Source organism: Symphalangus syndactylus, chromosome 12 (assembly GCF_028878055.3).
Source record: "Symphalangus syndactylus isolate Jambi chromosome 12, NHGRI_mSymSyn1-v2.1_pri, whole genome shotgun sequence".
NCBI classification, from domain to species: domain Eukaryota; kingdom Metazoa; phylum Chordata; class Mammalia; order Primates; family Hylobatidae; genus Symphalangus; species Symphalangus syndactylus.
The window spans coordinates 102,448,066-102,462,408 of NC_072441.2; the positions used below are offsets into that span (position 1 = coordinate 102,448,066).

General features: G+C 36.0%; 1 protein-coding gene across 11 annotated transcripts in view; it reads left to right on the forward strand.

Moving 5' to 3' along the window:
• Positions 1 to 14,343, forward strand: part of RABGAP1L (RAB GTPase activating protein 1 like) — an 865,831-nt gene that overhangs the window by 223,045 nt on the left and 628,443 nt on the right. For all 11 annotated transcript variants that reach the window (XM_063627303.1, XM_063627307.1, XM_063627305.1 and 8 more), the window contains one exon: positions 8,687 to 8,837. In XM_063627303.1, coding sequence (XP_063483373.1) covers positions 8,687 to 8,837 — 151 coding nt within the window. The remainder of the gene's footprint in view (positions 1 to 8,686; positions 8,838 to 14,343) is intronic.

Sequence of the window (14,343 nt, forward strand, 5' to 3'; positions counted from 1 at the left end):
TATTCTAAGCACTCTCCATTTGTTAGTTAATTTAATTGTTGCAGCAGCTCTCTGAGGTAGGTATTATTATATCTTCCTTTTAGAGATGAGAAAACTGAGGCATAGCTGTGTTAGGTAGCTAGTGTAAAAATACAGAAAACATAATGGCAGCAACTAAGTAACTTGCCCATGATCATATCAAGTAAATGACAGAGCCAGTTTTTGAATCTAAACCACGCTGGTTTTAGAGCCAGAACAGGGTGTGTGTGTGTGTGTGTGTGTATGTGTTTCTGTTTTCTGGTTTTTTTTTTTGAGATGGAGTTTTGCTCTTGTTGCCCAGGCTGGAGTGCAATGGCGCGATCTCGGCTCACTGCAACCTCCACCTCCTGGGTTCAAGCGATTCTCCTGCCTCAGCCTCCCAAGTAGCTGGGATTACAGGTGTGGGCCACCACGCTTGGCTAATTTTTTGTATCTTTATTTTATTTTTTGCTCTTTTAAAATTTATTTAGTGGAGTAAATCCCGTTTCCCCTGGGTAGAGGGCTGATTCCATTAATTTTTTGCTCACATTTAGGTAACAGACTGTACCAATATCACTTTAGGTCAAACATGGCACATGGATACATATGTAACAAACCTGCACATTGTGCACATGTACCCTAAAACTTAAAGTATAATAATAATAATATAATAATAATAATAATAAAAGAAACACAAACAACCAAGGAACTCTATCACATAGGTTGTAGTTGTTCCTTCTTACTCATTTCACTTTTCTGAATCAGCTAACCATTTACACTAAAAATGATAACACAGAAGGAAAGAGAAAGACAGAGAAAGTCATAATTCCTTTTTCTTTCAATCTTTCCTTACTCATTGATAAGCCCAAGGTAGAGAGTGTTGGTAGGACGTACATGTATCAGGAAGTGGAATAAAACAGTGGAGTTAGTTTTGGACACTGTTTCCATGGTTCTATACATGTATGTCCCAGCTGCAAAATGCAAGCTGTATAATTTCAGTAACTGTGCATACAAGTTAAGTGCTTTCACATTTGCTTTGAAAATAGGCATTGCAAAATGTAAAGACGAATAGTAAAATAACACTAATTTAATTTTTTTCTTAGGATGACATTAAATAGCAAAGAAAAATACCATGTAAAATTGAGACAGACTGTGATAGACAAGAAAAAGCTTTATATTTGAGTACTTTTAGGGACGTATTTTTCCTTCTTTTTGAACAAGGGACTCTACATGTCATGTTTGTACTGGGCCCTGAAAATTATGTAGCCGGTTGTGACTGCATGTAAAGACTGTATTCTTTCCCCTTAATTCCCTCTGCCCCTGGAAAAGACAAAACACAGCGAGCTGGGAAAAATGGAGGAATATTATAGGGTGGGAACGACAAGGCTCTTCCCATCCCAATACAATGGGACCTGATGGGAAAGAAGAGAAAATGTAACATTTATGTTTTGATGGTTGGGAAATAGACATTCTAATGTTTGAACTGAGACTGCTTTTGACCTAAAGTGATATTGGTACAGTCTGTTACCTAAATTTTTTGTATCTTTAGTAGAGACGGAGTTTCACCATGTTGGCCGGGCTGGTCTTGAACTCCTGACCTCGTGATCTGCCTGCCTTGGCCTCTCAAAATGCTGGGATTACAGGTGTGAGCCACCGCACCGGCCTAGATTAGTTTTTATAAGAGCATGTAGAAGTTCTAGTGAGTGAGTGAATAAACTAGGAAAATCGATACCCTGGCCCAGGCAGTACTTGAAGCTTCTAGTCATGATTTTGAAGAGAGATTATGAGAATGGCAGTATGGTGGGTAAGAAAACAAAATATTTTGATGACTAAATAAACAGCCAAATAGAGATCTCCACTCAGTTTCTAAAATGCAAGATTTACTACTTGCTTCAATATAAATTTATGAGGCATCATCTTAGACTCTTAGAGATACATAGAAAACAACATAGTTTCTACCTTTGAGGTTTATAATCAATGTAGGTGGGAATGCATACTCATAAGAGATTATTTAATAAAGTAACTGAAACACTGAGGCGGTTTCACATTTCTTGACTACTTTTTTTCCTATAAAACAAGTCACTTCATTCATTCATTCAACTTGTAAATCTTAATCATCTATTCTTTCTTAGGGACTTTAACAGACACTGCTGATTTAAAGATGAGTAAGGATAGTTTCTACCCTCAAGGTTTACCATGTTATAGAGGCATGTAGACCTTTAAACAGAAAATTGTGATATAATCAATAAATCCTTCTGTAAGCATTGTAGACCCAATGGAAATTTTTGAATGTACACAGAAATAAAATAATACAATGAAGTCTCATGTGCCCGCTGCCCAACTTCAATAAAGACAATATCCAACAAATTTCTTTAAGCTGAGATTCCCATTGGGTTTTTTTTTTTTTGGGAAGGTAATATTGGAGTAGGAAGAACATTGATTAACAGAGAAACAAATTGGGAGGTAATTGCATGGGTTGATGATATTTATACCAAACTCACTGGCCCTATGTACGGAGACGAGGCTCCAAATGGGAAAAGACTTTTGAGGTAGAATTGGCAGGGTTTCTCAGCTGAAATTCAGTGTACATTTTTTTCAGAAATAAAATATTTCTAATAATATTTTTATTAATGGACTTGAGGAAATTATTTAAAGGTCTGAGGGAACTGTTTTAAAAAACTAACATAATTGATTCTTAGACTTGTTGGATTTTTTACAATTCAAATTTTTTTTATTTGGGCCATTATTATAATTATGTCATGATATGAAAAGGGTAGCATTTGTGTAAACTACGGAAGTATAAACTACTAAGTCTTTTATACAAGGATTGTCAATTATTTTTAATTGTGCTCAAATTTCTTTTTGAAACATTCGATTTAGAAATTTCCTAAGTCTCGGGAAAAATAGGTAGGCATTTACATGTAGACATTTTTGTGATTTATGGAGGTAAAGCACCTGTCATGTGGAGTCCTACACTTTGTGCTTTGGGGAAATATTTTTTAAAGTTAGGATACAGTATATATGCTCAGTGAAATTTTAAACGTGTTTGAAAATATTTTGAACTTACTCTTAAATAGCTAGATCATTCTATTAAAATAGCAAGACATGAATAAAGTCAGAATTCTTATAATTAAATGCACTATCAGAAAGACGTAAAGGAAAAACATTTCAATACTAATTTGAAATCATTAGAAAAAATAAAAATAATATAGAAAAGAAAACTAAGAACAGACTATAAAAAGTTCAGTACTGGAGGTCTTTATAACAGACTGGAGATAAAGGTGTATTGAAGAAATAACTACATGAAGAAAGCACATGAGCTAAAGAAAGAAAGGTTGAGAGAGAGAGAGAGAAAACATTTGGGATAGGAGAACTTGTAAAAACAAAACTAAAAGTGGTAGCAAGATTTCTTTTATATGTTGAATATATTCAGAATGGTAATGCTGATGATTTAACTATTATTTAAATAATTTAAAGGATTAGGCAGAATAATATCTGGAAAACTGCTTCAGGTTTTTTTTTTTTTTTTTGCGACGGAGTCTCGCTCTGTCGCCCAGGCTGGAGTGCAGTGGTGCAATCTCGGCTCACTGCAAGCTCCGCCTCCCGGGTTCATGCCATTCTCCTGCCTCAGCCTCTCCGAGTAGCTGGGAGTACAGGCGCCCGCCACCACGCCCAGCTAATTTTTTGTATTTTTAGTAGAGACGGGGTTTCACCGTAGTCTCGATCTCCTGACCTCGTGATCCGCCCGCCTCGGCCTCCCAAAGTGCTGGGATTACAAGCGTGAGCCACCACACCCGGCCAACTGCTTCAGGTTTTGAGATGCATGGAAAACTTGAAAAAGTTTAAAGACAAAAATAGAGATAGTGCTTACTGTGAATACTTAGCCATAAGTCAACTTTTAGCAGGAAGAATATGCAGGAAGATTTTCTAACCAAAAAGACTAAGTGAACATTGGAGGAAAAAAATTGGTATTGGATTATTACATCAAGTAAAGTCACCTTCAAATCGGTCATTCTTTTTTATTGAATAAGAGAAAATTGATACATAGCCACCTACTTCCATCTCCTATCAAAATTTCTCTAATTCCATTGGTGACTTTTCAGTGGTTACATTCAATGACTTTTATCCCCCTCATCTCTTGCTTTTTCTGCTGTTTTTGTTAGAAATAACTCTTTCCCTTTGAAATTTTATCCCCCCAATAGACACCTTTAAAAGTAGAGTTCTTTTATGCCTAAGTAGTTTCAAGAAAATCCTCTTTGAAAGTAAAGGAAATCCACTAGATGAGTCCATGACATTTTTTTGATCCTATTAAATTCAGTGAGAATGTTTGCTTCTAAAAAAGCATTCTTTTTTGTTTAGCTTTAGTAATTGACATATTAATTTCATTTCATAATTATATTCATTCACTTACCAAAAATGTATTAAATGCCTTTTATATGTGGGGCACTGTTTTTAGGTGCTTAAGATATATAAGTAAAGAAGACAAAGATTCTTGCCATTGTGGAGTTTCTATTCATGCATTAAAACCTAGCCAATTACTGTATGATTAATAGATATTTGATTTATGTATGACTTTAAAAATAATTGTATTAGGTATCCATCTTGTTTCTAGGATAGAGTTCAGCATGTATCATAACTAGTTGCCTATTTTCAAGTTCCTGATAGCTGCAGTTAATGTATCAAAGCAATGGCAATGTGTAATTACATTTTAATCAGAAATATTGAAAGCAATGATTATTTTTATACATTTCTGTTTTATTTATTTGGATCTTCTCTGGTCATAGATATATACTAGCAGCATCTGGCTTAATATTTATTAGTACTTCTCAAGTGATAGGGTGCTGTATGCAGTATAATTGCTGTACTGTTACTTGGGATAACCAGTAAAATAAGGCTGTTAATTAAGCAGTGTTATGAGTGACCCAGTTCTTTTTAAATGTAAGTCTCTAAAGATAAATAGTGCTTTGATTTTTAAGAGAGGAGAAAAGACATTTTCATTATGCCTGGCCAAACAAGTGGCTGAGGGTCAGCTAGAAACTGAATGTCAATTGAGTTAGATTATATTATGCTAAATTATTCATTGGGGACTGTTGACTATTAATCTTAAGGAGTATGTGTATGTATGTGTGTATGCATGTCTAGGAAGAGATATTCAAACTTTAAAATATAGTTAAATCATTATATTATTATATATCATTATATGAAATATCACAGTTAAATCATTATACAAAATAATCTGGGCCAACCGAATATTTAATCAAGCTGCTTGTTATTTTCATTCTGCCTACAATGTTGGAAATATGTTGTAGTAGGTCCAGTGAATGTTAGGAGGCTATTGCAAAGGTCTGGGGAGGATAAAGTTGGTTGCAGTTGAGATGGAAGTGCATGAACTTTGTAGAGGTTGAGAAAATAAGATATATTGGACTTGGTGGTAGATTAGTAATAGATGATGGGGCAAAAATAATTCCTAGGTTTCCAGTTTGGGTGGAGTGTGGTAACAATTTCTGAGGTGGAATACCCTGGAAAACGACCAGGTTTAGGGAGAAGAAACTGAGTTCAGACTTGGGCATACTGACTTTGAGGTGCCTTTGAGCTTCTGGAACTTGGGATACACGTTTATAGGTGATAATGCCTACAGACAAGAGAATGAAAGAGAAGGGCAAGAGTAAAGAGAGAGAACTTTAAACCCTTAAGAGGTTAATAGAGGAGAAGCAATCAACAATGGAATTTGTGAAGGTGGATAAAGAGGTAGTGCTTTGTCACTGAAGCCAAGGGAAACAGATTGGTCAAAGTGAAAGGACTGAAAATATGTCTTGAATCCAGTGGGGCATGGAGAGAAGTCATAGATCATTTAAGTGAAAATTTTTCAAGGAGAGTTGCAGAAGCCATGTTGAACTGAATTGAGGTAGGAGTTGGAGGGGAAGAAATAGAGATAGTGCTTCTATACCAACTCTTGAAATTTGTTTCACAGGGTAAGAGTATGATGGAGAATTACGCATGGCATTGAAGAAAGGATTTTTTTCAATGTTCTTAATTTTTAAATTTTGAGACAGGGTTTCACTCTGATGCCCTGGCTGGTGCGATCTTAGCTCATTTGGTCTCAACCTCTGAGGTTCAGGTGATTCTCCCACCTCAGCCTCCCAAGTACCTGGAACTACAGGCATATGCCACCATGTCTGGCTAAGTTTTTTGTATTTTGTTTTTTTTTCTAGAGATGGGGTTTCGCCATGTTGCCCAGTCTGAAACTGGTCTGGAACTGGTGTGAACTCCTGGGCTCAAACAATCTGCCTGCTTTGGTCTCCCAAAGTGCTGGGATTATGGACATGAGCCATTGTGCCCAGCCAAGAAAGGATTCTTTCACATGGAGTTTTAATTAATTTAATTTATTGGAGTTTTAATAGCTGTAGAGACACAGTGATGACTTGCTGATCTCTATATAACATGTAACATATACTATATTTAACTACTTTGGATTTCCCTTACATGATATTATAAATTATTGGACTCATAATTCAGAATATTCTGCATTTAATTTGAGAGGAAATGACCTTTGCTCTTTGTACATCATTGCTTTTAATTAACCCATTTTTCTATACTAATACCCTTAACCCATATGTTTTTCCTATTCAAAAGTATAATCAGAGCCAAATGTTAAATTACCAAAAGATCCTTTTATGACTAATCCTGGCTCTCTTGTGGCATAATATTCCTTGTCAAATAGTTTATTCAGGTGGAAGTCTTCTGAAGAATAATTAATACTCTTCTTCTACTTGACATATTTTGTGAAGCGTAATTATCTATGATGTTTTTCCAAATTAACTAAAATTATGTTTTAATTTAAAGTCATGAGAGAAGTTTAAAGAATTGAAATGACTTCTTGTGTTTTATGATTATAAAAGAGTTTAAAATCATTATAAATATTTCAAACAGCATAGGAAAATAAAAGGGCTACTTTCCCTCTTGATTCTATTACACAGATATTTTGGAGTATGTTCTTCCATATTATTTTTCTATGCATGTCTAAAAGCAGGTTTCAAAATAGTGGTTATGTAAACTAGCACCTATTTACTAATTTGAAACTTGCTTTTGTCACTTGGCAGCATAACTGTTATTTTAAGGTATGGTAGCATGTTAAATCATATAAACTCTGCCTTTCTCTAGTTTATTTTTGCTTCAAGCCCATCAGTATTATCAACTTAGTTTCTCTAACCCAACAATACAAAAGCTTAGCTAGAAAAGGCTAAAAGAAACCATTAAATCTGATGGTTTACTAAAATTATTAATGGGATGAGTTTACTTGAACTTGTTTCAGTTGTGGAAGTTTTAGTTTTTTTCTGAAATAGCCCAATTATGACAGTATGGGGAAAGCAAGGAATATATTTTCAGAGGAAGGTATGCCAATACTGGGATTTGAGCTAGAGGTAGAAGAGTGTGTATAATCTAGTGAAGTAGGTGGGAGGCCAGTTTCAGAAAAGAGACATTTGGATTCTATGACTTTTGAGGCTCAAAACTTGAAACCAGAGCCTGGGGTGTTAGATCAAACCGGAGTACATTGTCAAGGTTTGGTGTCCCAGTGGTTGCACCAGAGTCAGCTCTAAAAGATAAAAAGTGAGCGACAAATAGAAGTAAAGTCTGAGCAAAAAGGCATATAGTTCCAGATTCAAGCTAAGCACCAGGAAAAAGATGACAAATGAAATTATATTCACAATATTGAGATATACGATTCAGTTTGTTGGTCAGATGGGCATAGTAGCATATTTACTATGTTGTGATCATTGATTTTAGGAGGAGAGATCTTTGCCTTTGTTCTGACACTGCACACCTTTGGGATGTGGTAAAGCCTGATAAGTATATGTTGCTTCCCCAGCAAGTTGGAGTTGTTTTGTAGGTTCTGGTGATTGTAGGAAAGGGTTAGGTCCTTCCTTTAATGAGCACTTGCTGTTGTAACAAGTCAGGGAGACAAATTCAGACATGTAAACAATAATGAACTCTTCTTACTAGAAAACCTATCTTAGGTCGTTTTAACTTGGAGGTTCATTGATATCTAAGTTTATGCTGGAACAAAGAATTCCAAGTTAGGTCATCAAGAGATAGGGCTTCCTGGAGGACCTTGGAGTCAGGATGTGGCCGCCACGTAAAACTTGACTATAATATGTATGCCTTATGCCTTATGCCTTCTATACTGTGGAGCCTGTCCTTGGTACTTGGCCCAGCTCAGCTTGGCCTCAGAGAAGTGGGTATAGTCAAGGTGTGATAGGCCTATGATCCATTTTCCACATCATTTCCTGAACCCTATTTCCTACCACACATCATTGTTCAGCTTGCTGTACATTCATTTCAGGGGATTCAGATGGTTCTTTTTATGCCTTGAAATGTTGCCTAGCAATATATAACTAACACATTAATTATTATGAGTAAGTCCATAGGATGATTTTTAAAAGTAAATGAGAAGAGGAAAAAGCTTTTCCTAGAGGTAGAATTACCTAGTTCACCAAAAAGAAGATGAGATCAAGAAAAAAATTGAAGATATAACTGAGCTTAAGCAGTACTATTGTTTAATGCCCCCCCCAGAAACCGTTTTCTCTTGACCCAAGCTTACACTTTTATATAAACTAGTATACTTTTCATAGCAACAGCAGTTCAGGAGTTGTAAAGGGAGTGTGAATGGATTATTTTCTTGTCTTCTCAGGCACAGTAACCTTGGTGCACGACCGAAAGGGCTGTCTACTCTGGTGAAGAGTGGTGTCCCTGAAGCATTGAGGGCAGAGGTATGGCAGTTATTGGCAGGCTGCCATGACAACCAGGCAATGCTGGATAGATACCGAATTCTTATCACAAAGGTAGGAAGTTCTTTTCATATTATTTTCATTGGATGACCTATTAAATAAATCCTAGTTTTCACAGCTCCCATAAGCCATAAATGCTTTGAGCTTCTTCATGAATATATTGAGGTCGTGAAGTCAGTACTTCTACCTTTTGTTCTGAACACTTGTGGTGGTAAACAATGCACTTAGTCATCTATGAACACTGTATGCCTTGGTTTTTATCTTTTCATTCAAGTGATTTTATAATAGCTATTTACCAAATTGGAATATATTTATATTTCAAGTGTTTTCTAACTTTTCAATTAACCTTTTTTAATTGTATGAGATTTATATAGTTATAATCATACATAGTTACTCTAGTATAATTTTACAATAACATTAAAATGAAATTAAAAATTCTTGTGTGCTTATGTCACCTTACATTTAAATAATGTAGATACTTGCCCTTTTTCTGTCAGGGGCCCTTGGTTCCACTGTAAATTCCTTTGCTTATGTCTAAATACCTGGTTTTAGAGCATAAGTAAAGGTAGGTGTTGGTCTTGACCCTGTACTCACCACCCTAGGTCTCACCACCTAATTACTTAATCTACTTTAAATACTGTATTTTAAAATAATAGTAAAATTTTATTTTTTCATTTAAAAGAACCTCTCCTCAGCAGGAGAGTGGCGTGAACCCGGGAGGCAGAACTTGCAGTGAGCCGAGATCGCGCCACTGCACTGCAGCCTGGGTGACAGAGCGAGACTCCGTCTAAAAAAAAAAAAAAAAAAAAAAGAACCTCTCCTCATAAATGAGATTTTTACAATCAAGACTTTGTTCCTCAGACTGTATGAACTTTTAGAACTTTTTATCTGCTGTAATTTCTTTTTACTTTTCTTTCCTCTTTGCCTCCTTCCCTTCCATAAATATTTTCTGAGTGCCTAGTATAATTATCACTGCTGAATTCAGTTTTTTTTTTAATTTAACTTTTTTTTTTTTTTTAAGATTGATGGCCTCTACATTGGAATATGCAGGATGATCCATTGGTGTGTGGGAAAAAATGTCCAAAGTTCCATTTGTATTTCTTTTAAATAAGTACACCAAAGGATACTAAGCTGTACTAATATTTGGTGTGCCATAGTACTGAGGCTTTATGAGGTCCTTGGGTCCAGTGGCCACTGGTCCCACATGGTTCAGGAGTGACCTTAGGGAAGAATAGAACTTGCACACTTTGGAGGAATAATTGTGGGGCTCACACTCGTATATCAACTTCCAAAATATTATAGGTTTCTTGCAGTTTGCATGTGTTAGATTAAGTGGATTTACAGGTTATCTAGGTGTAACTTAATCCTCATAAAATGTGTGATTGGCTTAAAAAGATTACTATCACAGGATGCTGCATGTCAATTTTTTAAAAATTTAATATGTTCCTTCAGGGAAGAATTAATATTATGATAATGAATGACAAAGCAACTACTTTTGGAAACAAACTCATGTTACAGAGATGGACATTTTGAAACATGGCAATTTAAACACCTCTGTGATTTTTTTCATTGAAATAACATGCATCACTATAAAAACTCTTACATCTTCACACTTAAAAACCTGGAATCAGAAACTTTAAATATGTTTAAAACTTATACAAGTAGTTGCAGAGAATTTGGAGCTGATTGTTAAAAGCATATAAACACAACACCTTCTGATTTGTTCATGTGAATATCTAGAAACTGGTGTGGTGGCATATGCCTGGAGTCTCAGCTATTGAGAGGCTGAAGTGGCAGGACTGCCTGAGGCCAGGAACTTGCACCTGTGACTAGCCACTACACTCTGGCTTGGGCAACATAGCAAGACCCTGTCTCTAAAAAAAGAAAGAAAGAGTACCTAGAGAAAGTAGATATTTCCTAGCCAAATTTCAACAAAATGATTGATGAGTGGGACTGAAAAAATGATGTACGTCTACTTGGGTCTGTGGATCTTTGTCTTTTTTAGCATGATAACAAAACCATGAATCAAAAAACTGATGCAGAAACAAGTTTTCATTGTTGTTTTATAAACTGCTATAACATATTAAAAATAGTGACTCATATTTTATGATTATTTTTATATAAAATGTTTAGAATAGGCAAACCTATAGAGACAGAAAGTAGACTAATAGTTGCCAGGGGTTGGAGGAAAAAGGAATTGTGGGTCACTGCTAACAGATATATGGGGTTTGTTTTTAGATGATGGAAATATTCTGGAATTAGATGGTGGTGACAGTTGCTCAAGATTATGAATATACTAAAAACCACTGAATTGTACACTTCTAAATGGTGAATTTTATGTTATGTTTAACACAATAGAAAAATTTTACACACAAAAAGATCCGTATTCAATATTGAATAGTATTTTATAGCATTTTTAATTATCTTTTTTACATCCTATCTAAATTTCTGTGCTTTATAATATATTAGTATAGTAGCACTTGTACATGATAAATATATATATGTTAGATATTTATGCCTAGAAGTTTTTATCGATGGAGTATCTGAAATTTTCAGAGATCATAACTCTGGGTATCAGATTACTTTTTCATGTAAATAATAAACTAAATTATATACTTTTATTGGCTGCCATGGGGTAGGAGGTAACTGCCATACCCGTTTTTTCACTAAGAGGCTTTCATAATTCATACCTTTAAAAATTTTAAGGGAAAAATGTAAAGAATACCATCCCATGATATTATCTATGAATTCTTGATAAACAATGTATGTTCATATAGTGAGAAAATTTTTATCATTTATACCAAACACCATGGTAGTTTTAACTATACAACTTGCAAAAAATACTTTAAGATCAAGAGATAGGGCTGGGCTCAGTGGCTCATGCCTGTAATTCCAACAGTTTGGAAGGTCGAGGTGGGAGAATGGCTTGAGCCCACGATTTCAAGACCAGCCTAGGCTACATAGTGAGACCCTGTCTCTACAAAAAAAAAAAAAAAAAAAGAAAAAAATTAGCTGGGTGTGGTTGCACATACCTGTGGTCCCAGCTGTTTGAGAGGCTGAGATGGGAGGATTGCTTGAGCCCAGGAGATCGAGGCTGCAGTGGGCTGTGATTGTGCCATCAGACTTCAGTTCAGCTAGGGTGACAGAGTGAGACCCAGTCTCAAACCACAAAAAACAGAATGGCAAAAATCATTTTCATTGAATAAAATATATGGAAGATACTTGGAGGCTGATAAATTACATTTTTTAGATTTCTTCCCTCTGGAGTTCTAGCTGTGATTTACTTTCTGCCAGTGAAGATTGCAGGGAGGCAAAAGCCATATTTTCTCTGGCAGTGTGGTTGGCAGATACCTGGGCTTCACCAGTTGTGAGGTTTTTGCATCTGCCTCTGGGCATTTCATTCTCAATCACTTGCCTTCACTCTGGGGTTCCTGTTTCCTGTGGTTTCCTATCCTGAGTGGCCACAGCAACCTCCTGATTCTCTGGACTATAGCTGTGGTGACACACCTAAAGAGCTGGAAGGGCAAAAGACTGCTACAGCAGGACGTTCGGTCTTCAGTCTTTTGCCCTTCCAGCTCTTTCAGTGTTTAAGGACCTTCATTCCTGCATTACATCTTTTTTGAAATAGTTTACCTGATTAAACCCTGTCTGATACACTTGGCATATATTTGTCTACTTGTTTTCACAAGATGGCTTTTCTACATCCAGCATTACATTTAGAAAAGAAGAAAAGAAAAACAAAATCTACTCAAGGTAGCCAAACTTGAGGCTGAGAACCCAGTCCTCCAGACTGCCAGCTTTGTTCAAGACTTCTGACATCAGCCACAATTTGGGGGTTCTTAGTGCCACCCTAACTTCAGACCAACTAGCTTCAAACTTGTAGATCCTCACAGACTTCCTCAGGTTTGATAATTTGCAAGAATAACTCACAGAACTCAGTAAAGTGCTGTACTTACAATTGTAGTTTAGTGTTTTTTTTGTTTGTTTTTTTAGTAGCAAAAAGATACAAATCTGAACTAGCCAAAGGAAGAGATGTATAGGGCAGAATGTGGGACTAGGAGGATTCCAAATGTGAAGCTTCCATTATTCTCACGGTTGTTACCCTCCTAGCATTATCCTCAAGGGCTCATTACCTGCCTAGCATCAATATGTAGCAATATACACTTGGAGTATTGCCAAGCAGGAAGCTCACCTAGTTTTGGTGTCCAGAGTTTTTAATGGAGTTTTATTACATAGGCATGATTGATTGGATCATTACCTACCTGGTAGAAATCAATCTCTAGGCTCCCCTTCTTTCCTCCCCAGAGGAAAAGAAGGTAGGGACACAGCCAAACCATATCACATTGGGGCTGTTGTGTGGCTCAAAGCCCCAGTGCTCTAATCACATGGTTGGTCTTTGTGGCTTGGCCAGCCTACGTCATGAGTCTTATTCTTAGTGTAAGCTATCTGGGGGCTTACCATGAATCATCTGATTAACATAAACTATCAGATGTGGTTAGAGGGGCCCACCACAAATAACAATCCTGTTATTCAGGAAATTTCAAGGGTTAAAAGGTTACCGTCCGTGGGTTGGAAAAAAGGCTGGACCTCTCTTTGGCATTTCTGAACCAAGTCTATCACCCTTTTAAAGAGTTTTTCTTAAGCACCAAACAACAACTCCATTTATATATTCTTGACCAGGATTCTGGCTACTATCTTCATGGAAAACTAGAAATGTTTTTTTAAAGATAGACACATTGATTCACCCCTCTACCCCCCAAAATCTAGGCTTTTTGTAAACAGGAAAGAGAAAATAGGTATTGAGTAGAGAACTACCTTTCTGTTCCCCAACTGCCTCTTAATAGTGACACTAGTTGAGATCTATTATGGAATGAATTATTCTCAAAATGTATGTAAACTTAATTTACTTTAGAACTGTAAATATTTACTAATTGCCACTTGAGGTTGATTAGCAATGTGTAATTCAGTTAGTATAATAAATATTTTCACATTCAGCTTATAAATCTATGACAACTTAAAGTTTTTAATGTTATTTCTATTGTTAATACAGTTATCAAAAACATTTTCATACAAACAATATAGAGATGTATGGCTCTAAAATGAATAATGTCATTTTTTCTAAAAATGATTTTTTCCTTTCACTGTCCTTGGGGTAGCAATGAGATAACAAGTGCCTGTAGCCAAGAGTGTATGTAGGTACTTTGGTGGTGAATACATCTGAGCTTACTAGTCACTAAGTGGAAAGGGCATGAACACTCAAGAGGATTTTCTGTAAGAAGTGCCTGCATATTTGGCACTTGTTGGCCATGGTTCAGCAGCTGTTTGTCCTTTCTTTTGGTCCAGTTAATTTTTCCTGTCTTATTAAGGGAATGGCAAGATTTCAAGGTTAGTTAATGAAATGGTTCAGCTTGAACAAACAATTGCTTTATAAAAACTCTACCAGAGGCCTCAGATTACACAGGGAAGAAGGAATGTGAAGTATTTTATATTTGTCTGTTCTCACACTGCTATAAGGACCTACCTGAGACTGGGCAATTTATAAAGGAAAGAGGTTTAATTG